Source organism: Daktulosphaira vitifoliae, unplaced genomic scaffold (assembly GCF_025091365.1).
Source record: "Daktulosphaira vitifoliae isolate Bord-2020 unplaced genomic scaffold, ASM2509136v1 Scaffold_1, whole genome shotgun sequence".
NCBI lineage: Eukaryota > Metazoa > Arthropoda > Insecta > Hemiptera > Phylloxeridae > Daktulosphaira > Daktulosphaira vitifoliae.
Window position 1 is genome coordinate 37,065,008 of NW_026099572.1, and position 25,667 is coordinate 37,090,674.

The following is a 25,667-nucleotide window of genomic DNA, read 5'->3' on the forward strand; positions in this document are numbered from 1 at the left end:
GAGGGTTTAATTAATTTCTCCCCTCTTTAAAAATATTTCTATACAATTTTTATAGAAATATATTATAAATACGAGTAATGTTATATACATTTTGGGGAACTGAAACAAAATTAGGAGGAGCCAAGTCCTCTACAGCTCTCAGCTTGCGTCTATGTATAATATAGGCATACTTAATGTCTGGATGTACATTAAATATACCCAGACATTAAGTATAATTTATCATCAATGAAAAAAAAATATATATATCTAGTAAAATTAATACCTTTTCAGCTTCGCATCGGAGCTAAAAAAAATGATTGCCGTACGTGCACATTTTATACTCAATAATCTGTTGTCATCTTTTAATTACTATGACAACTTTTTATTTTTAATTTCTATGAATATTTACTGTTATTATTTAAAATTATGAAAATAAAGTAATTATTATGTAATAATAATTAAATATGAAAATAATTTATTTCCATAGTTAATAACAACTATCTGGCAATGATTAAGTTGTTTAAAAAAATTAAATTGATATAGAAATTATTATTTATGATGTTTAAAATTACAGGAAAAGGTAGTAATTAATACATATTATACATAATAAAAATTGAAGAATTGTTTTAACCCCAATCCTCAATTAAATTTCAATGCACGGACACTACTCCATGGATGCACCGGATCGGTCCTGATTAGACACAAACATTTTAAATTAATACACGGATCATAAATAACACGTAGATAGTTTTATTAGAAATAGAGTCTACAGTGCCTAATGTATATATTAGGTACTGTAAATTCTATGTCTAGGTCTTACGATTTTAAAGACGTTTTATTTCGTTCATCACTTATTATAAATTGTTAAAAAGCTTTTTTCATTATGCATACAGCCTTTGAACACTTCAATATACGAGAATGTAAGAAAAATACTCTCTAAATTTATATTATACAAACTATCAAATCATTAAAATTTTTATCAATTATTAAACCTTTAATAAGTTTTCGGATTTTTTTTTTTTAACGAGTTAAATTTTTATTTTTTGTTAAATCTGCTTCTAGAAAAGTATAGGGACGTTATTAGAGAGTGATCATAATTTTGAAAAATGAAGTATCTTGATAGAAAATGTTAGGACATAAAATTTCTTTATAACTTTTTAACTTAAAAATATTGAATACTCCGGACCTGTTTTAAAATTTGTCAGCCCCTAAAAAAAATACGCAATGGTTGAAAAATGTTATTTAAGTTTACAGACATTTTTATGCAAGTAATTATTCTTTTAAAAATTATAAGACGCTAAACTGTGTTACAGTATATATCATTATTTCATAAATTAAATTTTTATTTTATTAATTGTTATAATGATATTGATGTTTGATAAATATTACAAATAGAAAATATAAATTTGTATTTAAACAAAAATCCATCTTATTTTAAATTATATAGATATCATTAATGGTTCATTTTAAAAAAAATGTTAGAAATAACCCTTTCAAACAGCTAATTAATATGAAAAATCTATACGATTTTAATATTTCCCCGTAACTAAAATTTTAATTATAAATGGTAAATACAACAATGATAGATGTATTGTAGATTAATTTTTTGTTCATATCTCTTTTCGTTATCCATTAGAACAAAAAATTAATTTTACATTTGTTAATATTGTAACGTCACAAATTCAAAGGTGGACCGTTTATGATTTTTTGTTATGTCTATTTATTTATTTTATCGCGCGAAAGAACCTTTTTCTGACACAGCGGTGTCAACCACTCATTATTTTGCCTCTGACCGCTAGATAAGGCGATAAAAGAGAAATATAATTAAAATCGAATTGTTTATCATTATTGATCCCTTCCAAAAAGACTGGCCGTTATCGATATGAAATTGCCGTTAGATCGGTGTTGACTCTTCTCTATTCTTTCTTCTGTCATTGACCGTGCTAGGGTGCACACTTTTATTGTTTTATTGACATATTTTTCAATGATGGAGTAGAACCGCCAACGGCGAACGGCTAGATCTTTTCGGCGAAGCATCCAGACCATCGGATGGGTCTCTTCGGAGACCGGGTATCGTTTTCTTTTTTTTATATTATATTTATGTAATGAGCTATATTTTATTAATTATTTTATTGTAAATTAACTTAATTTTGTTTATGTGTGGAGAGCACGTGTTTCCCTTTTCTTCTAGCCAACGCTAAGGAGCGAGTGTCCAGACCGCTCCTGGTGTTCTTCATTAATTTCCTATTAACATTAACGGATGTGTTCCAATACCGTCCGTGATGTTTGTAATATTATTTGTTTAAATATTTTATTTTATTTGTATTGCCTTTATTTGTAGACATGGTTTTTGATGCATTCGCATTTTTGTCCATGTTTAACTTAATTTTCTTTTTTTAACAATTAAATTAAATTTCCTTATTAATTTCAATTGTAATATTTATTTTATTGCGCGAGTAACTTAATTACTCGCGTGTATTTCATTCCTATTCCTTAATCTAGACACGGGCTACGGTATGTTTTACATATCAACCACATACAACTTTGATTGGCATAATTGTGTTCTATAAACCACGAGGCATTATAGTAATTTATACATATAACGACATATTAACTTAGATTATACTTTTAATTAACTTAAAATTAAATTCCACCTATGGTCCGGTAATCATATCTGATAGGTGTGACACCTCGCCTAGGTGGTGGCGACCCTTGCTACTCTAGCTAGTCGTTATGCAAGTGGCAAACCACGTTGTTGTTACAGGCCGATTTACTAATATAAAAGCCCGCTTGCAATATAATTGATGTAGTTATATAATATATATAAATATGTAGTAATATAATCTATTAAGTAATTTCTCATTCACTACACGAGAAACATAATTGAACTGAATTCATGACATTTAAACCTGACAATTCATGTCAGGTTTAAGTAATAAATAAAAAAAGGGGGGTAGTATATTAATGTAAACAAAATTTTTAAGGAGGTTCGGTTTAGTATAAAGAAAATTAATGAGGTATTAAGGGAAAATAATAGAATAAAAGTAAAAGGGATCTCGGGGTATGTATGCCTATAGAAGGACGTCTGATGTATATGAGTAATAAAGAAATATCAACGAAATGTTACTATTTAGCTTCTGCACAAAAATGTATACACGAATTTATACGAGTCGTGAGTATAGTATTTTTACTTTTATGCAGTTTTTTTAGTCAGTTCATTTCCAACGATCTACCTTACTCTAATTGTTTGTTACTAAAAATCCTTCGGTGAAGGTATTATTATAGATTTATTATATAAATAAATGTCTTCACTTACCTCTAATTCAGAGGCGTCATTTCAGTTTTTTTTTTTTTGGGCGTGCGAGATTTCAAGTAGGTCATTTTGAAATTTCATCAGGCCATATAAAAATAGACTTAAGTAAATTATTCTTCTTTTAATTTTTCCATAGATTATGAATCCCAATATTGTTTAATTTTAAGAAATTGGTGAATTATTTTCTATTATTATACTCCTATTTCCTAATTATATCATGATTACAAGTTTTTCGATTTATTAATGTAATACACAAATAAATACTAATTATAATAATTCAATTTAATATGAAATTTGTATTCAATAATTTAATATTGCACGGAGAAATTATAACGAGTTATAAAGTACAAATATACATATATATAATTTACCAAAAACCAAATTTTCAGAAAGTAGTTTTTTGTTGTTCTTCTTTTTCTTTGTCTTTATCCCAACTACTTAGAGTACTATCTTATTCTAAGCCTCCACTTGACGCGATATCATACATCAACCGTCTTCATTCGCATTCAATAAAATCCTTCCGTCTCTTTTTTGGACTTTCTCTACCTTTTTTCCTTTAATATTAATTTCCAGAACTGTTCTCACCGCTTCCGATTCATCTTTCCTCGTAACATGATCAACTATCTAAGTCTATTTTCTCTCATATTATCCAAGGCTACACCTATACTCCCTCTTATATATTTGTTTCTTATACTATCTTCTCTAGTCACTCCACTCATTCATTAAAAACATTCTCATTTCTGTTCTATTCTCTTGTCAACCACTCAGCATTCTGAATGATACATCAGGCTAGTCTCACTACAGTCTTATAGAACTTATTTTTCAGCCTTATTGAAATTTTCTTATTACATAACACATCAGACGCTTCTCTCCACTTCACCCTCATTAATAAATTCATCCATCTTTATAGAAAATATGTAAGGCTTTAAAACAAAACCTTGTTGCACTCTTACAATAGTTATTATAAATGTAAAATTATTTTTTAATTATAATATAACACAGACACATTTATTAAAAAATATATATAATTTTTCAATGTAATGTAATGTAAAAAATAAAGTTAGATATGAAAATAATTCTTAAAAAGGTACAGCAACACACACATATTATAGTAGTCTAAGTTTTTCAAATAAAAAATTATAACTACGAGGTTAAAATGTATAGTATTGTATGAAATTTTCCTTAAAACCCCTACTACAAATAAAATTATGACTATGTACCTTTACAGAATAAAAATTGTGAATAAATGTTATTTGAAACATTAAGAGCTATTGGGATCAAAGTGATAAACAAATGATTGTTGGTATTCTTGATGTAGTTGGTTAAGATACTATTAATAAATTACTATATATTCAAAAAATTGGACATCTTCCTGTTAACTTACTTATTATTTAAAGAATATAATTTTTTAACTTAGTATTTACTTCATTTATTTCAAAATGTGAATTTAACCCTTTAGCTCTGAATGCCTTATTTATAAAATTTATTATTTCAAGAATTTTTAATTAATTAAAATTATTTTTATAAAAAATATCTATAAATAAATTATTATACTGTTTTCTAAATTAATAAAAAGTGTTATTAGTGTATAACACAATTGATATATTAATTATGATTGTGATAGACATTGATACACTAGCTATCAGTAAAATAAAAATACATTTTAATACTCAGTTTATCAATTTATTGAAATTTTCCTATGAGATAAATTTTAATATTAATAATAAAAAATAAAATGTAATTTTATGATGATATTCAATTATACAAAAAAATTATGTACTAATCAGTATGTAAAATACTTAAAAACATTTTTGATTATTTTTAGAAATTTTTTTAGAACATTCATTTTTTGATATTCTACCTTGATTATTTTTGGACACCTGTAAAATAGAGATATATTCTAAATAGTTAACAAATATTAGTATTAAAAGTAGAATTTTTAACTATCATATTAATTTTTTTAAATACTTGGACTAGCCTTAATTTTTTTTTAAATATTTTTATTGTAATTCATATAATCCTTTAACATAGAATTTAAATGAAAGACTTGGAAGTTGTATATTTTGTCCCCATCAATCTACGTACTTCACAATATTGACAATATTTTATCAATCATTCAGACTACTTAGAATATTAATTAATTTTGAATTACTAAAAAAATTTAAATATGAATTTTGGTTGTATTCTTGCAACAGAGGTGTTTTTACAGAAGTATATTTAAGATATAGCTGTACTGAGCTACAGTTTTCATAATTATTTCAGTTAATCAGATGTATTTATAATACAATGCAATTTTTTAAGAATGTCCTACTTTTTTTTTGTTAAATAATGATTTTTCATAAAAATATACAGATTAAAATTTAATTTATTTTGATAAATCATAATATATACTGCCGGCCAAAATTATTAGATCACACAATAACTTTAAGATTTTTTTCAAATAAGATTTGATATCTTGTTGGTTTATTAAATATTATTATAATATTAACAAACATGATTGATGTAGATTCAAAGAAAAAATAATTCACCTGCAAAAAATTATCGACAGAAATTTTAATTCGAATTTCTTTGGTGATCTAATAATTCTGGCCGCCAGTATATATTAAGTTTACTGTAAGAAAAATTATTTCAAATGGTAGATTTTTTAGGGATAACTTTTTGAAGTGAAATGGAAACCTATTAATATTTTTTTACTATTAAATTTAGAATATTCTAAATAAAATTTTGACTAGTCTATAACCAGTTTTATATTATTACTTTTTGAGTTAATATAATTTTTGGGTATAGGCAAGAAGTGTGTGCAACATTGAAGAATTCTTATTTGTGCATGGTAAAAACAAAGCGTCGCATAACACTTATCCGCTCTTAACCTTTTCAACATTTTTAAAAGCTAATATCTCCAATATAACAAAACTGGTTATCAACAAATCAAAATTTTATTAAGATCATTCTCAATTTAATAGTCATATTTCTTTTTTCTTTTACCTTGTCTTCACAACTAATTGGTTGGCAATCCTCCACTTAATATTAAAAAAATAAAAATAGGTTTTTGTTAAACTTTTGAAAGTTACACCTAAATCTACTCTTATAAATCATTTTTTCTTATAATAAATTTGATATATTCTATGGTTTATCAAAATAAATAAAATTTTAGTTTATACACTTTCACAAAACAAAAATAGGAGTATCATTCTTAAAATATCATACTGTATTTGGCTTTTTGAGTTGCCACAAGTTTATATTTTTTAAATTCAACAGCTTTCATATTTTTCTCGATAACATTCTAGTTTTAATCAAACAAATTATATGATAGATATAATATTGGCGCAAATAAGGGGTCAAGAGGTTACAATTCATCCAAATAAATATTTTTAATAACATAACTGAATTAAAAAATTTGTTTAAAATTTTATAAAAACTACAAAATTTCAAAAATTTTAATAGTTTTTCTTATTAATTAAAATTCACCTATATTTAAATTAAAAAATACTCTTTGAATTATAGTAACCATGCCTTTAAAATTTACTACCAGGGCAATGACCTTTTTCCTAAACTAAATATACCCTTGATGATTATAATTATAAATAAGTTTCTGTAAATTTTACAATTTTACACATACTTTTTTTTCAAGAAATTGTTCAGGATCGCATTTGGCACTACTATGTTGTCCTTTATTATGACAAACAATATGTACTAACTTAAGATTTTTTGAAGTGAAAAGTAAATCATAAAAATATTGAAAATTTATGGATACGTCATTAATGACTGCAAGAGAACTGGCAATAAAAAGTGCTGGTATAATTGATCTTGATCTTTCTATCCTAAAAATTAAAAAATTAAGTTTTATGACTTTTTATAGCTTTGTTTAATTGGGAACAAACTAACTTTAATGTTTTATTAATTTGATAATTATTATGCTGATATATCATATATAAGTAAGAATAGTGACACAAATGAAATTTTTAATATTTTAAAATATAGACTGAAGACAAAGTGCAAGTTACATTATTATTATCATAATGCATTACTTGCTACACTCTCGCCGTACAGTTATGGATGACCTAATGAATCTTATGCAAAGTTGATTAGTAATTCAATAAAGTTGTTTTATTAATTTTGCCTCAGTTATAAATTTTTTTTCTTTAAGTAATATGTCACTATTTTTATTGATAGGTAAAATTAAACTACTTAAAATTCCACAATTTATCATATTTCAAAATTTTTAAATGTGAAATTCATATTATTTGAATAAATAAATAACTGTTAGTAAAATATTTAAATTTGGTAACACTAAACAAACCAATGATCTAAATTCCAAGTTGAAAAAATTATTCTGGTCTCTTTACTTTGGTATGGATTGATTTTGTGCCCAACGCCACGCTCGTAAGAACAGTTTTCTTGATTCCATGCTCCTTCGCAGCTAAATGTTCCTAAACTATCACAAAGACATAGATGATTTGATCTATCAAAATAATGTCCATTATATTTGTAAGCATTTAAAAAGATGGAAAAATTTTCAAATGCCTCGTCAAGATAATGTCTTTGTTTAATGTCAGTTATGTATATTTCAGATTTCTTAACATCTGCTTTAGTTTTATACATATAATTTCGTATTCTTTCTTGACTGCGTTTAAACATAAACTCTTCTTTTGTTTGACTTCTTGTATCTAAATCTAATAATTTTATAAATTCATTTTTACATATATAAATGTGTTAACTCATAAAAAAATATAAGTAAAATTTATATTTTGATATATATATTTCATTTTGGAATGAAATTTGGATATTAATTGGCTTGAATACAATATTTTACTGTATTCATTTAATAATATAATTTTCTATTATTGCATCAATATAATGATTGAGCTTAAATATTTTTGTAATTTTTATTCTTATTCAGTTCTGAGATTTTAATTATATACCATATTTATTATTTATATATATAGTACACAGAAAAAACAATGAGAGTTATTTTATTGTTAACTAAGAAAATAGCATTTTAAATTTTAAAATGCGAAAAAAAAAATTTTTTACAAACTAATATTTTACAATAAGGTTAAATGTGATGACTTTATACATAGTAAACATAATAAAATTAAGTTTGTAACATTTGTTAACAGTTACCACAAAAAATAATAGAAAAGTCATCCTTAGGTTTACATTTTTAGAAATAAAAATGGAGAAGTCTTCTGAAATAAGAAAGAACATATGCCCTAAGTAAAGTCTTTTTTTGAAAATTAAATCTTATAACCATAAATACATATGTAGAACTTAAATGTATAACATTTATTTTCATTTAAACTTAATTTCAATAAACTTACCTAGTTATTTTCTAATATACAAATACTTTAAATGGCTATAACTCTTGATTAATTTACTTTTTCAACAAGTTTTATGACTTAAAAGATACATCATGACAACACAAATTTTTCATCACCAAAATCTCAATTTTGAAAAGTAACTCTCATTGTTCATTCTGTGTAACCTTTATAAGTGTATATATTCACATATTTTAATAACATAAATTAAGATACACAATTATATTATCATACCTTCAAACCACTGAGGATGTTTTGATCTTAAACTTAAAATAGTGCAATCTACTTTTTCAGAATCTTGTATATCTATAATTGAAGATAGTACTCTAATTTTATCTTTAATGTTTTCATCCATAAATGATTTAATTTCAACAGATGAAATTTTTAATAGATTTACATCAACAGTTTTTAGAGCATTATAAATTATGTCGGCCCCTATAAATAATATAACTTTTATTTTTAATACAAATTACATGAAATATTTTGAAAATTACAAAAATTATTAGTTAGTTACAATTTAATATTATTATCATTATAATTTATTTTTAATTAACTTTCATTTATTAAGACATGCATGGGTTGACACAAACAGTATTTTGAACAATGACATACAGTTTTCTATAAATACAAGGTTGTATAAAATGGAGATAGTAGCGTTATATTACAAACACATTCAAAAATAAAATTTTTTATTTAAAATTATTATACGTAGATAAATATTATTATGGTTTTAAAGCTCTTACTACTATTAAATTTTCTATTCTTNCAGTATTTTGAACAATGACACACAGTTTTCTATAAATACAAGGTTGTATAAAATGGAGATAGTAGTGTTACAAACACATTCACAAATGAAATTTTTTATTTAAAATTATTATACGTAGATAAATATTATTATGGTTTTAAAGCTCTTACTACTATTAAATTTTCTATTCTTAACAACACTAAATTCCAGAATAAAGGAAATATTTCATATAAAAGAAACAAAATTTTTATTGTCAAACAATGATGCTAAAAATGAGAGCCAGTATTTAAACCAAGTAAATGCTATGCCAGTTACTTTAGAAAGATGGAAAAATAAATTATTTTTAGTTACACCTAGATTCAAACAAAATATTCCTGCTACTCTTTCTTATTTAGATATTACAAGTAAGATAAAATATATTTAATAATAGTATTAAAAGAAAATAATGGTTACTAGTAATGTATTTCTAGATTTGAAAACTATGGGAAATTATACGCCAATTTTTATTCCATATCCAAATCAAAATGTTCATGATATTTCATCACATAATCTAACTTCAGTGGTTATAGTTCGAGCTGATGTGTGTGATCGTTTATGGATACTTGATAGTGGAAAAATTAATAATAATCGTGAAATAGCCTCATCTATACATATTTATGATTTGAGAACTGATACACATTTAAGAACTTTTAGTTTAGAATCTTTATCAAATACTAACTCAGATTTTAGTAATATAATCATAGATGTAACTTCTTCAACTTGTGAAGATGCTTATGCATATGTACCCGATAGTGACACATATAGATTAATAGTGTATCGTTGGAAAACTAATGATTCAAATGCAATATCACATAACTATTTTCATTTTGATCCAATTTATGGTGATTTCAATTTTGGAAGTGTTCATTATCAATCTCAGAAAGGTTTATATGGAATATCTCTATCTCCAGTGGAAAGAGATAGTTATCGAACAGTATATTTTCATAGTATAGCCAGTACAATGGGATTTACAGTCAGCTCAAAAATACTTCAAGATTGGAAATATGACCAAAACAAAGATGTATATGAATTTAAAGTTATGGGATCAAGAGGAATGAACAAACAAGCAAAATCATCTACACTTGATATGGAAACAGGAGTTTTATTCTATGGTCTTGTTTTAAAAAATATTATAGGATGTTGGAATTCTTATAGGTAAAAACATTCTTTTATAATCTTGGTTATTTTTTTTTTATTTAATAATATATATTTTTTCAGCGGAGAAGAGTATAATGAACATACTCAAAGTAATATAATTTTAGACAATGATCAAGACTTGTTTCCATCAGATGTAAGAGTAGATAAGACAGGAAATTTATGGGTATTATCAAATACATTACCAATTTACATAAATAATAATTTTGACCAAAGTTATATAAATACAAAAATATACATGACTCCTGTTCGGCAAATTATAAAAGGAACAGTGTGTGATGAAATGTAAAAATTGTTTAAATAAATCAAACCTGTCATGTAATTTTCTCCATTAAGACGGAATATAAATAATGTTTGATTAGGCAAAGTTTGAAAGTATTCTTCATCATCAATAATTGTACCGTCTTGTAATAATATTGTTACTTTTTTATTGTTAATCTGTAAAAATAGAAAATACTAATATCAATATTTCTACATAACAATTATTATTTAAATAGTAATGTCACACAATTAAAAAATAATAAAAGGTAACATAAATAATATTTAGAAATTAAATAAATCAGAAATTAAATAATTGAATATTAGTAAATTTTAAATAGTTTAAATTATAAATTATGAAATATATATAACTAGTTAAAATCACTTATTTATCACCCCTTGCATCACCCCAAGGTTTCAGCACCACTGTTTATGTGTAGAAGTTTTACCTTTAATTTTTGACATCCTTTTATTCGAAGATCCTCAAATGAATAACAGGCAATTCCAAATTTTTTATCTCTTGTAGAATTACTAATTTTATAACCTCTCATAGTTGCACTAGGTAAACAAAATATTATACCTTTTAATAAAATGACTTTTTAAAGTTAAAAATATTCAATAAAATTCACAAAGTAATTTGATAAAAAATCTTAGAAAAGTTTAGTATATACAATAGTCTATTTTTACAATTTAATTTTTCTTCTGCAAATTTAAAATGCAACATATTTATTTAAAATTATCAACCCCATAAACAAAATAATAATTTTAAATGTTTTGAAGTTTTTAATCCTTTACATTAAGTATTTAATTCTAAACCAAATATAAATTTGTATTAAAAAATATTAATTAGATCTATTATAATATTAACATAAGCATATCAAAAATAAATAATAAGAGTAATTTATAATAATTAAATGAAAAGGAAAATTAGTTGATAAAATTTAAAAATAATTAAAATACCTTCAAAATTGTTGGAAAAATATTCAGTATTTAATTTGTTTAAAAATAACTAGATAGAATATTGTAACATAAAAATGAAATATTTCAGAAAAAATAACTCATATTTGAAACTATTTATTTATTTTATGATTATCATTAAAAGACAACTGTGAAGTTAACAATTCCTTTCCAGCAATTTTCTAATCAGATACAATATAAGACACCTAATATAAGTTAATTTTGAAAGTCGCATAACTACAAACTGTAAATAGTTTTAAATAAATTATCATGATAACATGGTTTATCACTTTTATTACTATCTTTTAACAAGTGTTTGATGTTAGAAATTCCTTTATAGCAATTTTTAATCAAATACATCGCTAGATGACGCTACTTAGTTAAAAAGTATGATAATTGTATTTTTGCTAAAGTTCTGAGAGTTGTTCACTTAAAAATTAAATACCAACGAAAAGCTTATAAAATTTCCTATCAAGTTATATAATTCGTAAATAGTACTTGAATAGTAAATAATACTACTAAATAGTACTAAATAGTACTAGTGTCCAAGTAACCCCAATGAGAAAAATTGCTGGATCATATCAATGATAGTAAAGAAACAAAAAACCGGGTGATCGCCGCTCGATTTTTCGTACTTTTGATAAAGTTCCGAGACAAATCTAGGCATTAATTATAAACCAAATAAAAACTTCCTATCAAATATCATAAGTCACAAATGGTACTCGAGTGTCCAAGTAACCTGTATTATAGAAATTGATGTGTCATTTCTGCGATCGAAAACAATATATATTAGTGCGATCCACCTATGGTTTTTTGTATTTTTGATAAAGTTCCCAGGCGATAATTATACACTAAATAAAAGCTTATAAAATTATCTATCGAAAAGCATAATTCACAACAAATGGTACTCGGGTGTCCGAGTATTGTTAAGTCATATCGTCTATTCTAAAAAGTGTAAATTCGGGGGAATTGCTCTCGGATATTTGCGTTTTTGACGATTTAAAATTTAATCATCCAAATTTATAGAACATAAAATTTATTCATATTCGTTATGCTAAATAACCTTTTTATTTGATTGTCATAAATTGAAAGGTTAACTCATATCCCCTCCCATTAGACTATTACTAATAAATATTTATTATTTATGCAAACATATCTATGAAAATGACTTTAGATATTATTTTATATAACTCACCTCTTTAATCCTATTAAAACTCAATGCCGTACTACTTATTTTTCTAAATATTTGATTAAAATTTATTATTTTATATATATTAAAAATGTTATTTTAGAATGCGGACTGTCTATCATAAGTTTTGTGAATAACTTATAATAGGTGTGGTTACAATGAATGTAAATATGTAATTTACGACCTAGAAAAAATTAATGATATTTTAATTATATTTGTTTAGTTTAAAAAATCTATTCTAAATGCATAAAACATTCCATCTATATACTTATAACCTATACTTCTATTAATAATAAATTCTGATAACAATTGCACAATTTTGTATCACATACTATCTGAATTACTCACTTCGAGGATTGATGATTGAGATCCTTAAAAGCATTGGTCAATTTATTTACATTACAAAAATATAAATAATTATGTATAAACAATGCACAGAAATTATCATTTTATCATCGTTGAGTAGTTCTTTTGTCTTTTTTTGAATCTGTGTAAAATACTGTTATTAATTTTATTATTTACGACTGTATAGTTTTTGTTTTATCTTTTGTCTTGTCACATAGGATACAATAAAAGTCATTTTTCCTGTAATCGTTTAACCTATATGTTTCATATACAGCAATCATTTGTAGTACATGACACCTATTCGATACACTTGCCTCTATGTCTATCTTCATGTCTTTGACAATATAAACAAATGTTTGTCGTATCACCTGAATTTTCTAGCAATAAATGTTTTAAGTCATTCCTGTAAGTATCAGGGTCAAATTTTTTTCTGAATTTAGACTTTTTTAGGATAGTAATAGAATTATATATAATAATAACTCCATAGTTATAACCAACTGCTTGTGTTGGTACGTTTTTATATAGACATTGAATAAAATATAAGTATGGAAAGCCATTGCATTTAACAATGTTTTGAATAGTATCAAATAATATCGATTACTTTATGGGGCACATCGGATCTATAATATAGCATACCTTTTTCTTCAAGTATATCACTGCAATAATCCAATGATGCCATTTGAAATAGAATTGATAAGTCTATTTTCAGTTTCTAATCATAATATGAGTTATTTAGGTCATTTTGATCACTATTTTCAATTTTATGATGTACCTCTTTTTTAATCATTTGACATTTACAATAGAAAAGAGATTTACTAGTGTTTGACGAACATAAATCATTATCTAATAATTTCAACTTATCATCCTCTTTATAAAATTCCTCATCAACAACTTTACAACCATTTTTCATACCGTTTATAGCTTTTGATATGTCCTCATTCAATGAGGGTGTTTATAGAATCAAAGAATACATTCTAAACCATGTTTCAATGTCATTAATTATTCTAGTATCAATCAGTATACAAATCCAGTCTGTTATAGAATTTCTAACATTTTACCAATTTTTGGTCCCTGATTATAGTTATATACATATTTTACAATGATTTTAGCGTAATGATTCATGCAAATGTTTATTATTGTTACATTTGAAGCATCAGTATCTTCATACGAAACTCTATTTGTTCAACTCAAGTAATCAAATATTGAAGTAAAACCGTTTAAAGTTATTGATAACGAATGAATTTGTGCAAAAGTAAAATCTATAACTACATTAGGAAATACAGGCCAAGAGAGATTACCTTTAATAACAAAACTCTTAAAGGCCACAAGCCACGGTGTTATTACTGTTATATCATATGCTGAACTTAGCAATTCCAATAATGAACAAGTTACAGTTGATTTCAATAGCAATGGCACTCGAATAACTACAACGTAGTAAAGAGGTCTTTTGATCTCTATCTATTTTTCTAACTACTGAACCTATAACATCCAAACAAACAGTAAACAAACTTTCAGGGTTTGTCTTCATTTTATTTTTTATTTGTAGTTGCTCTTCGCTGTACATATATAAATATGCAGGTAAACCTACATGTTTCATAAACAATTTATTTTTAGGATCTTTAAAACTACAAAGTAAATCATCTAGATCATTATTTGCATAATCATCAGCACTGCGAACCTCAGATCTTATTTTGCGTATTACAACTTCAGATTTAATTTTTGAAAGTTTCCACGATCTAGCTTTGAGAATGATGCCTCATCGATCACTCCAGACCTATATTTATAGCTACTAATTGCTTACATTTGTGTCCTAACTAAATCACGTTTAACACCCCTGACTTGATACGTTTTCAGTTATGTGATAATAATTTATACTAGACTAAAGACTTTAGCCTCTGCGCGCACCCCAAGTGAATTGTTCTACTAAAGCTTTAAAACTTTTACATCCTGGATGAAAACAACCAGTACATATTACGCCAGTATTCGAATAATTAACTGGCTTAACATTTATTAAACAGGTATTATTTACATTTTTTATACGTATTCAGAACATTGTTGGAAAAATCTCTTTGATAAATTGAGGCTTTCCTAAAATCGTAAGGTATGTCATATGCGACCATTCTTCTTTACGAAATTCTAATGTTCCTTCTTGAAAAACCCAATTATTAAAACATTTTCTATTATTTTTTCTATAATTTTCCGGATTATTAGGATAATCATTCATACTATCTATAGGTAAGACTATGCCAAACTTAACTTATTTTAACTTTGATGTTAGTTTTCACCATAAAAACAAAATAAAGTCCGAAATGTTTTTTTTCCATAATAAAGTATATTACATAAGCTTTAATTTGAAATATATATAAAAGTTAAATAATTATAAATAATTTTGTTGAGTTTATAACAAATTTAGAATAAGAAAAAGATTAAGTTACGAGTATTTTAATAATAACTAAAGTTTTTATTATAAACATTTTAAAATACAAGAAAACATTAACTTTTTTTTTTTACTTATTAGAAACAAAATAATAATAAATACTTAAAACAAAATCTAAACTGCTAATATTATTTTTGAAAAAAGTAATTCAAAATATTGGCTTGATCAAAAGTTCATGTAGATAATTGTACACATTCTAATTCCTCTTATATGTAACAAAATAATATTTTCAAAAAAGTATATACAAATTTAAAATTTAGCTTCAATGCATGAAATTTAATAAAAAAAAAAAAAATGAAATTGTGATAGANTTTTTTTGGAGATTCCCCCCTATCTATATAAATAATTTTGTTAAGTTTATATCAAATTTAGAATAAGTAAAAGATTGAGTTACAAGTATTTTAATAATAATTAAAGTTTTTATTATAAACATTTTAAAATACAAGAAAAAATTAACTTTTTTTTTTTTACTTATTAGAGACAAAATAATAATAAATACTTTAAACAAAATCTAAACTGCTAATATTATTTTTAACAAAAGTAATTCAAAATATTGGCTTGATCAAAAGTTCATATAGATATTTGTATACATTCTAATTCTTCTTATATGTAACAAAATAATATTTTCAAAAAAGTAAATACAAATTTAAAATTTAGCTTCAATGCATGAAATTTAATAAAAAAAAAAAAATGAAATTGTGATAGAAATAAAAAAAATTGTCTATTCTTGCTGCTTGGCTTAAAAAAAAAAATTGTCATAGTAACCGTTTGTACATTTATTAATAATGATAATCAGTTTTCAACATAATTTGAATCCAAATGTAGAATAATAATCGAATAAGGTAATAATTTATAGTGTTGTAAAGTAATAATCAAAAATTATTGATCAGAAATGGCTAAATTTATAACACGTACAATTAGAAATGTCAAGAAGAAATTTGGAATAAGAAAAAAAAATTATTAAGGGTAATTTTTTGAACTTTCAAACGATTATTAATTTGATTTTTTTTATTTATGATAAATTTATTTTTTAGTTAACTTTAATTTAAAATATATATAAAAGTGTCATTATTTCCGGAAACCTTTCAAAAATTAAGTTAAAAAATTCTACATTCTTTATGCATTTTTAAGTTTTGAACTCCCCCTGTATTAAGGGAAATGGTGCGATTTAAAAAAAAAATTTGTTGATTGAAAAAAATATTTCAATATTATTTATTACTCATAAAAAATTGTATTGATCCATACATTTTTCAAAGGTTATAGCATAACTATTGAAAATTTTTAATTTTTAGTAAAGAAAATATTGTTTAATTCAAAAAACTCTACAATAATATGTAGTAAAAACATATTTTTTTTCATCCCTTCAAGGTTAAAAAACATTAATTTGAATTTTTTTAATAGGAACCCCTACTTTGAATTTGTTATTATGATTTAAAATAAAAATACAAACAACTTTGATCCGATAATTTTTTTTTTCAATCAACCGTTTGTTTGTTACAGCTTGTTAAAGTTAAATGATTTTGGACTAAATTTCTATTATTATATTACTGTTTTCAATACATATTATTGTAGAGTTTTTTGAATTAAACAATATTTTCTTTATCAAAAATTAAAAATTTTCAATAGTTACCGAGAAAATGAGTGTCTTATCCTTAATGAATCACTCTGTATATTATGTTAACAGAAGATGTGATGGTTCAAGTAGAATGTGTGTACCATAATTACATAACTTAGTTTCTCACGTTGAGGAGATTAAAGAGGCTACTTCTCAGGACTCGATATTATTTTCTGAAAAATTTACTCAGACTAACATTAATGCTATGTTTAATACGTTTGAAACGCAAACAGACAAATTTGATTTAATAGATTGCCGGACACAAACTATTCTATTGTCAGAAGATATAATTTAAAAAATACAATCCATAGCATAACCCCATAAATCAAACACATTATCCAAAAGTTATACGAACAGCTTCACGGNTCCAAAAGTTATACGAACAGCACTGCTTCACTGTGTTATATCTTGTCTATTCCAAATGATCCTCATTTGGACAATTTGAAAGAATTGTCTTTAGAAGGTATATTTAATTTAAAATTGAGACACAATTAATTTTGTATAATAATTTTTTTAGATTATGATTTCGTTGAAAAACGAAATAATCTAAAAATAACGTATCTCTCTCAAGAAGAGAATGATACGAATGATATGAAAGAAAACATAATTAGAGAAATAAAGACTGAACAAAATTCCAATAAACAAATTAAACTAGTAGAAGAATTTGGGGAACATGATTTGCAGTCATGTCCTTTGTGAATGTACCGTACATTCAAAACTTAGCAATAATAACTACATAATATCATCAAAAAAATTAATTATATTTTCTTAGTTGACTAAATTTGTATTTAGAAATAATTTTTTGGAATTTTTATTATGTAATTGAAAAAAAAAATTATTTTCTTAGTTTGTTCAAGATAAAGTTATGTATTTAAAATGGTTTTTTATATACTAGATTGTTCTTTTTTAACAATTAGTTTTGAGATGTTTAAAAATAAAAAGTGATATAGGTACTTTAGATTAATAAAATTGATTGTATGTAGATTTTCATGTGGCCTCAAGTATTTATATTAATGAATGGAAGACATAGTTTCGATTCTATTTGTTAAAATATGGTAAATTTTACGAAATTGAAAAAATTATTTGCTGTATTTTATTTAATATCTTGAAAATAAATTATTTTACTTATATTTTCAATATATTTTTTTTTATATTGATTATCCAGTAAAATTACAAAATCGCCTTATTATTATTTAAATGCAAATTTGAATAATTTAGCTTACCAGAATTCAATGATGAATGGTTTATAATTAGCTATAATAATTAACTATAATACATTTTTAAATATTTGTGGGAGAGTCAATACATAATATCCTACTGGAAGTAGCTCTACATACAATAGAAATACTATCTTATTCAATAAATATTTTAAACTTTTATTAAAATTTTTTTACTCAATTTATTAATTTTAATTTATTAAAAAAATTTTTTATTACTGACTGTTTGAAGCATCTTTCATTAGTGGATCTAATGTAATAAAAACTACATCAACAGAACTTTTAGCTTTTCCGCCTACCATAGAAAATATACTTTAACCACTTCCTTTCATCCAATTGAAAAGATCGGTTTTTCCATTATGCCATATATTCAGATATAAAAAGTAAGAGAAAGAATACTTTTTTTTTATAATTTTATTTATTATTAAAAAATTATAAGAGACCCGTCAAAAAATGTTTTTCCAATATTTTCTGAGGTAAATTTAATAGTTAAAAAAATTATAAACATTTATGTATCTATCATAAACAGTGTTACCTAATGACAGAATGTCATTAGGACAAAATAAGTTGATCATTAATTCATCTCTTATGTTAATACAAATAAAAGAAATAAATATAAAATTGTAAATGGTATATATATAGTTATTTAATTCAAATTTATAAATACAAACTATTTACAATTAAAGTTTTTTTTTTCAAATTCAAAATTAATTAATTATTAAAATTAATCTAAAAAATATTTCTGATACTCGTATGACGTATATTATTATTCTATTTAACAATTAATATTTTGATTATTTTTATATAATGTTTAGAGAAGTAGAGCATAATGCACTATTTTTCACTATTCACTATTTCTTTAAATAGTGAATAGTGGATTAAATAGTGAATTGGATTAAATACCAAATTACCGATAAATCTAAATTGAAGTTAATTTGAATTAATTTGCGTACCACGCAAATCATAACAGATATCACAAGTTTTAACAAAAATTATTCATTTTATGATTTTGCGCCATCCGGGATATTGTACCCGGATAGTAGGCATCGCTGCCCACCTTGGTATATCCATGAATTTGAGAAATTATATATGCAATCAATTTTTTATCGATATAATGGATTTTAATGGCTTTTCAATGAATGATTAGTCTAAAATAATTATAATTTTTCGAAAAGGGGTTAATAATAAATTTACATATAAAGAATCCGGGTTCAAGCTGTAAATATATATATTTTACATCATTAAAATGTTTAGTAAGAAAAAAAAACAACTATATAAATGATTTAGTGCAAATAAAAGTTCAGTATTTTATTGTAGAAAATTACTGTAAATTTATTATTTTTTTGTACTTTTTGTCAAAAGTTTAAAAAACCAAGAGCCGGTCGAAGAATATGAATTGTTTACGACCGTAGATATTGCCCAACAATTTCTCTCATAGGGGTTACTTGGATACTCTAATACCATTCGCAAATTATTAAACTCGATAGGAAATTTTATACGCTTTTCGTTGGTATTTAATTTTGTAATGAACACCACTCAGATCTTTGGCAAAAATACAATATATCATATTTTTTAACAAAGTAGCGCCCTCTAGCGGTATATTTGCTTCTTGTATCTGATTAAAAATTGCTATAAAGGATTTGCTAACATCAAACACATGTTAAAAGATAGTAATAAAAGTGATAAACCATGTTATCATGATTTTTTATTTAAAACTATTTACAGTTTGTAGTTATGCGACTTTCAAAATTAACTTGTTGTATTAGGTGTCTTATATTGATTTATTGACATTTCTATTAGATTAATACGCCTTTACAGTCTTGAAAAAGCTATTTAAAATCAGTTTATTTTTATTATAGTAATTTAAAAGGTAATGATGAACGAGGAAAATGATATAGATGAATGGATTTTTAATTCTTTTAAAAAGTAATACCTTATAATTATGTTGATGAAAATATTTTCATATAGTTATTACTTACTATATATTTATTATGCATTAACAGATACCACAAATTGCAAATGTTTGGTATTGATAAATCTATTATTTCAATGGAATTAAGTAGCTCTTCAAGTATTTGCTTAGCATGTAATAAAAAAGAAAATATTGGTTTTGAGATATTAGATTTAGAATTACCAAATAAATTATTTCAATTAGAAAATGAGCCAGATTCACTTAATACTAGTCGAGATCTTAAGATGAAATGTGGCACTCTAACTAAAAATTCACTAATTGATGTAAGCATGATTTATAGAATTTAAATGAATTTATCACTAACAAAATTCAATAAAATATTAACTCATACAGAATCAACAGACACTACTAAATGTTTAGTATTTTAAGAGTTAATCTATATAAGTACTGAAACTTAATAAAATTTTATTTAAAAAAAAGATTTTATAATTTTAAACCTTGAAAATAAAATAAAAATATTATTATTGAGTTTATCATAATCTCTTTTTATTTCAATTTTAAATATAATTAAAATAAAGTTGTATAATAATTATTTTTTGTCAAAGTAATATTTCATTTATATTAATTATTCCAATTATTTTATTACTTTAATGTCATATTATTAAATTAGCTAAAATAATCATAAATTGATCATTGAACATTACTTTTTCTGTATTGTCACTAAAATAAAATAAATATATATTTCTTCAAACTCTTAATTAATTAATTTGATTGATAAATTAAAAAGTACACCAATTTTTTAATATTTTATTTTTCCAAATTTTTGAAAATATTTATCAAAATAATTGCATATAATCAATTAATAATAAAAATAATTCTAATAATAATGAATTAATATTTTATTTACAGATGAAAACTCTTTTTAATAAAAACAAAATTATTTTATCTGAAAAAGGTATTAAAAATGTTTCTTTATATCAAGTAAACACTAATAATTCAGGTAAAAAAAATTTTTTTTATTAGTATTTAAGAAATTATTTCTTATTATTTATTCAGTGGTGCATCTCATGTGTAGGTTAGCAGAGTGATACTTAAAAGTCTCTGAACCTATATCTCCCAAAGCTTTTTTTACTCATTGTATCAGAATTTAACAATTTTCTTTAAAGTAGCTTTGAATTTGAAGAGGCCTTATAAATCTCACTTGACCTAAAGGGCCCTAATCCTTAGGTCAAGTCGTGCGATTATATAACTCATTGTCTCATTAGTTTAAATTTTTTAAATTTACTAATTTATTTTGTAAGTATTTTATAATTACCTTGTGAAAAGGTCAGTTAAATATTAAAAATTTAATTTTAAAAGGAAAAAATCATTTTCAGATCAGATGTGTCCACTGTTGTCTTTTGATAGTAAAATAGATGGTGGAAAATTAGCAGTTCATCAACTAAATAATTCTTTAGTCATATGGGGAAAAGAAAATGTAAAGCAATGTGGCCATATATTTGATATTGAAAAAAATAAATGTATGCAGACATTGGGAGATGAAGATAATGATTTAATTAGCAGTTACTTACCACAGTTTACATCAAACAATGAATTATTAGTTCTAAACTCTGACACAGGTTCCTTCACTTTATATAATCTGATTGATGGTCAGAAAATTTCAACTGTTAGTCAGCAAGGTAATTAAGACAAATTTACTTAAAAATTTTTATAAATAATTTTAGTATAAACTTTGTTTTTAGAAAATAATTCACACAAATGGATTGCTAGTTCTATCCCCAATACCTTTAAGAATAATAGTATTAATAATAATATAACTATGGTATCCAATGGTGGTGAATTGCTTATGTATGATTTAAGATTCTTAAAAATACCAAAAGTTCATAAAAAAAATGTATTTCCTAAATGTAGTAATAAATTAGGAATCTCCATGGATCCAAATAATTTTAAAAATTATGCAATTAGTGGATTTGATGAAAACATTTATATTTATGAAGAGTTAAATAATGAAGATTTCAAGTTAAAATTCAAACATGAAGGCCATTTATATACTGAAAATGATAACTCATCTTATAACAATGTAACAAGTGGTGCTGTATGGTTACCGATGTGTGGCAACAACACTTTGATATCTAGTGCTAATGATGGATCTATACAAGGATGGCAATATATTTCTTAGAAAATAAAATTAAAAAACCAAATCTAATTAAAGTTTTAAAAAATATTTATTTGAAATAAAAAACATGGATGTTATAAATCCACATTTTTTTTTACACTACATTTTTTCCATATGCAACATGTATTATCTTTCGAAGCTGTAAAAATTTTATCACCAAAATAACTCATTTCTATGGAAAATACTTGGTCAGTATGATTTACTAGTTTTTTTATACAATCTCCTGTTTCAGTATTCCAAATCATTGAACTATGATCATGTGAAGCTGTAAGCAAGTGCTTCCCTGAAGGCTCCCAGTATACCTATATTAATAAAAGATTAACTTTTATACAAAATAAATTTAAATAAAAAATTATTAAAAACAACAATTTAATAGGCAATTTTCTGAAAATTGCTTAAAAAAATATTATATATTATAAATTAATAAATTTAATTTATATATAAGAATATACCTTTGATACTTCTTCAGAATGGCCTATCATTGGACATATCAATTCTCCATTATCTACATTCCAAATACATGCAGTACAATCACTGCTTGCTGTAGCTAAACGGCGTCCCATCCGATCAAAAGATATATAAAGTATCTATAGCAAAAGATTAAAATAAAAAAAAAGTTCAAAGAAATTCTTATACAAACCTCATCTGTGTGACCAGCAATTGTGCATCGAGAAGTGTTAGTTCTTGCATCCCATATTTTGGCTGTGCTGTCTAATGATCCACTTGCAATAGTATTACAATCAAAGTCATAACAAATCATACTAAGCTCTGCTGAATGTTCAGAAAGTGTTGAGATACAACTATTATTAATACAAAGAACTAATTATTCCAAACATAATTATTAATTTTGGTATACAATATTTTAATAATTAATTACTTGGGAACTCTTGTGTCCCATATTCTAATAGTACCATCAAATGATCCTGTTATAATATTAAATCCATTATCATGAAATTGATTTGCAATAACTTCACCAGTATGACCTCTTAGTATTTTTAATGTTTGACCTATATTATTAAATTCATTACTTGTGATAAATAAAACAGTAAAACTATTTTCTACTAAATAGTAGAACTATGTAGACTATCTAAATGCACAAATTTAAAATAAATTTGTTTTTCCATATAAATTGAAAAGTATTAACCCCACCTGTTAATTATTTAAAATTAAAAATATATTTAATTTATTAATTTAAAACTAAAGAATATTTAACTCAAGTAGCCACAAAAGTATGTGTTTAACACTGATGATGATAATCTCGTTTATTTAAATAATTTTTGTAGCTTTCTGAGTTAAATAGTTTTAAATTTTTTAATTTTAAATAATATTAGCCAAAAGAGCAATTTGTATTATACCACTTATTCATCACTGATTATTTCCAAATAAGTTTTTCAAACCTGTTATAGTGCTAAATAATCTAGTGGTTTTATCCATAGAGGAAGTAGCTACAATTTGTTTGCATTTACTTATGTCTGTTGCAACAATTTCTCTTGTATGTCCATGCATAGTACTTAAACATTCATTATCATCAGTTAAAGACCAAATTTTGGCAGTTCTATCAAATGAACCTGTCAAAACTCTGAAAATTGATTTTAATTATAATACTATTATAAAATTAAAACATTTTAAGATTAAAAATATTCGATTCTTTTAACTAGCCTTCCAGGTATCTCGAGTGATACATTAAAAACTGTATTATCATGTCCTCTAAGTGTAAAACTTTCTTTACAGTCTGAAGTGTTCCAAATTTTACAAGTTCTATCATAACTTCCAGTGGCACATCTAAATAAAAAGGCAGTCTTAATAATTAATACTAATTTTATTTTTTTGATGAATAAGGACTTGTGTTATACATTTCACCGTATTTGTCAATTGATATATTTGTGATTGGTAGTAAATGACCTTTAAGTAACCCATGTTGTTTAAATTCTAAATAAAATGTTTCATTTAAAGACAAATCCTTTATTTTCTGTAATATATTTATAAATTTAGGCAAAACCTTAGGTGAAATTAAAGGTTCCCTACTTGCAATCTGAGTAGCTAAAAATTCGACATTAGTTCTAAAAAAAATTTTAAATATTTATGTCAATAAAATAAAAAAATTTCCTATATAAGACCAAAAATAATAAAATAGTGAACCTACTCTTGATTGACCTGATACAGTTTTAAAAATTTTTGTTTTATGTTTCCTTTTTTTGAATACTCTAAAACAATTCCTGAATCAAAACAAAACAGTGCTTAAATCATATAAAAATATTTTACTAATTATTGTACATTATAATTCTGTGCAATTATAATATTTTTAATAATACTAATGATTTTTGTTTTATTTTAACAGTATTTTATGTAAATAAACATTTTTAAAATCCAAAAACAAACCTCCATACATTTTTTGAGGCATAATAGAAAACATTTCTTTAAAAAAAGGATAAAAAAACCAATTTTTGTCACTTATCAGCTTTTAAATATAAGACATTGAATATTAAATTTAGTAAAATACTAGTACAATTACTGGTCTTTTATGGATCGTTTAAATGGAGAAGTAGTAATTTTTATACTTAGATAATTGTACCAATTTTATAAATACTATATTTATGATTTAATAATCACATCAAGTATAAAAAACAATATTTTTTAGTTATTTTACCTGGTGGATAATATCTTAAATACAGTGTTATTAATTTCATAAAAAATAATTATGAAATAAAATATAAGCTATGACAAGGCTTAGCCTTTAGAAAAAGAAGAAGAAAAACTAATTAATAATAGACTTTATATTTATTTAAGATATATATTGATATTTAATATATTCACTTTATAAGCAAAACTTTTAACTGACTTTTTCTGTCACCATGGTTTCAAGACAAAAGTTACTTCTTTATGGAAGTTATTTCCATAGAAATAGGTTTTTTATTTATATTTTTACAATATTACAGATTAAACAAATTTTAATTCATCAAAAAATATATTTTTCGACCTATTTTTAAGATAACAAAAAAATCAATATTCAAC

The 25,667-nt window shown here is 24.0% G+C and overlaps 4 protein-coding genes across 6 annotated transcripts; 2 read left to right on the plus strand and 2 right to left on the minus strand.

The window, feature by feature from the left end:
- Nucleotides 1-636: 636 nt before the first annotated feature.
- Nucleotides 637-13,021, minus strand: LOC126904082 (DNA fragmentation factor subunit beta). 3 transcript variants are annotated; one of them, XM_050682791.1, is made up of 7 exons: nt 11,768-12,083; nt 11,257-11,365; nt 10,861-10,987; nt 8,845-9,045; nt 7,593-7,965; nt 6,912-7,113; nt 637-1,187 (listed from the first exon to the last, which is right to left on the minus strand). In XM_050682791.1, the coding sequence occupies exons 2-7, from the start codon at nt 11,356-11,358 to the stop codon at nt 1,137-1,139; spliced, it is 1,056 nt and encodes a 351-aa protein (XP_050538748.1). In that variant the 5' UTR covers nt 11,359-11,365; nt 11,768-12,083; the 3' UTR covers nt 637-1,136. The 3 variants fall into 3 exon arrangements, with proteins under 3 accessions (XP_050538748.1, XP_050538737.1, XP_050538726.1); XM_050682780.1 differs by lacking the exons at nt 637-1,187; nt 11,768-12,083 and adding exons at nt 4,968-5,172; nt 12,960-13,021; XM_050682769.1 differs by lacking the exon at nt 637-1,187 and adding an exon at nt 4,968-5,172 and having other exon boundaries at nt 11,768-12,064.
- LOC126904071 (protein yellow-like) lies at nt 9,479-10,866 on the plus strand. The gene is made up of 3 exons (XM_050682725.1): nt 9,479-9,759; nt 9,826-10,549; nt 10,613-10,866. Exons 1-3 carry the CDS (start codon nt 9,507-9,509, stop codon nt 10,836-10,838), a joined length of 1,203 nt encoding a protein of 400 aa, XP_050538682.1. The 5' UTR covers nt 9,479-9,506; the 3' UTR covers nt 10,839-10,866.
- A 7,318-nt stretch (nt 13,022-20,339) lies between the features above and the next one.
- Nucleotides 20,340-22,742, plus strand: LOC126904080 (uncharacterized). The gene is made up of 5 exons (XM_050682755.1): nt 20,340-20,493; nt 20,571-20,802; nt 21,389-21,479; nt 21,856-22,158; nt 22,222-22,742. The coding sequence occupies exons 1-5, from the start codon at nt 20,441-20,443 to the stop codon at nt 22,656-22,658; spliced, it is 1,116 nt and encodes a 371-aa protein (XP_050538712.1). The 5' UTR covers nt 20,340-20,440; the 3' UTR covers nt 22,659-22,742.
- On the minus strand, nt 22,730-24,161 carry LOC126904146 (dynein assembly factor with WDR repeat domains 1-like). The gene is made up of 5 exons (XM_050682903.1): nt 24,053-24,161; nt 23,533-23,662; nt 23,296-23,455; nt 23,108-23,242; nt 22,730-22,957 (listed from the first exon to the last, which is right to left on the minus strand). The coding sequence occupies exons 1-5, from the start codon at nt 24,159-24,161 to the stop codon at nt 22,730-22,732; spliced, it is 762 nt and encodes a 253-aa protein (XP_050538860.1).
- Nucleotides 24,162-25,667: the final 1,506 nt, after the last annotated feature.

Coding starts and splice junctions, on each gene's coding strand:
- LOC126904071 (XM_050682725.1), top strand. CDS start 9,507: ATGGTTTTAAAGCTCTTACTACTATTAAATTTTCTATTCTTAACAACA. Junction 9,760..9,825: donor TTCTTATTTAGATATTACAA/GTAAGATAAAAT, acceptor ATGTATTTCTAG/ATTTGAAAACTATGGGAAAT. Junction 10,550..10,612: donor GGATGTTGGAATTCTTATAG/GTAAAAACATTC, acceptor ATATTTTTTCAG/CGGAGAAGAGTATAATGAAC.
- LOC126904082 (XM_050682780.1), bottom strand. CDS start 11,358: ATGAGAGGTTATAAAATTAGTAATTCTACAAGAGATAAAAAATTTGGA. Junction 7,966..8,844: donor ACATCCTCAGTGGTTTGAAG/GTATGATAATAT, acceptor TAAAATTATTAG/ATTTAGATACAAGAAGTCAA. Junction 7,114..7,592: donor ACTTGGAATTTAGATCATTG/GTTTGTTTAGTG, acceptor TTTAATTTTTAG/GATAGAAAGATCAAGATCAA.
- LOC126904080 (XM_050682755.1), top strand. CDS start 20,441: ATGATGAACGAGGAAAATGATATAGATGAATGGATTTTTAATTCTTTT. Junction 21,480..21,855: donor AGTAAACACTAATAATTCAG/GTAAAAAAAATT, acceptor AATCATTTTCAG/ATCAGATGTGTCCACTGTTG. Junction 22,159..22,221: donor TTCAACTGTTAGTCAGCAAG/GTAATTAAGACA, acceptor CTTTGTTTTTAG/AAAATAATTCACACAAATGG.
- LOC126904146 (XM_050682903.1), bottom strand. CDS start 24,161: ATGCATGGACATACAAGAGAAATTGTTGCAACAGACATAAGTAAATGC. Junction 23,456..23,532: donor TGGGACACAAGAGTTCCCAA/GTAATTAATTAT, acceptor TATTAATAATAG/TTGTATCTCAACACTTTCTG. Junction 22,958..23,107: donor ATTCTGAAGAAGTATCAAAG/GTATATTCTTAT, acceptor TTATTAATATAG/GTATACTGGGAGCCTTCAGG.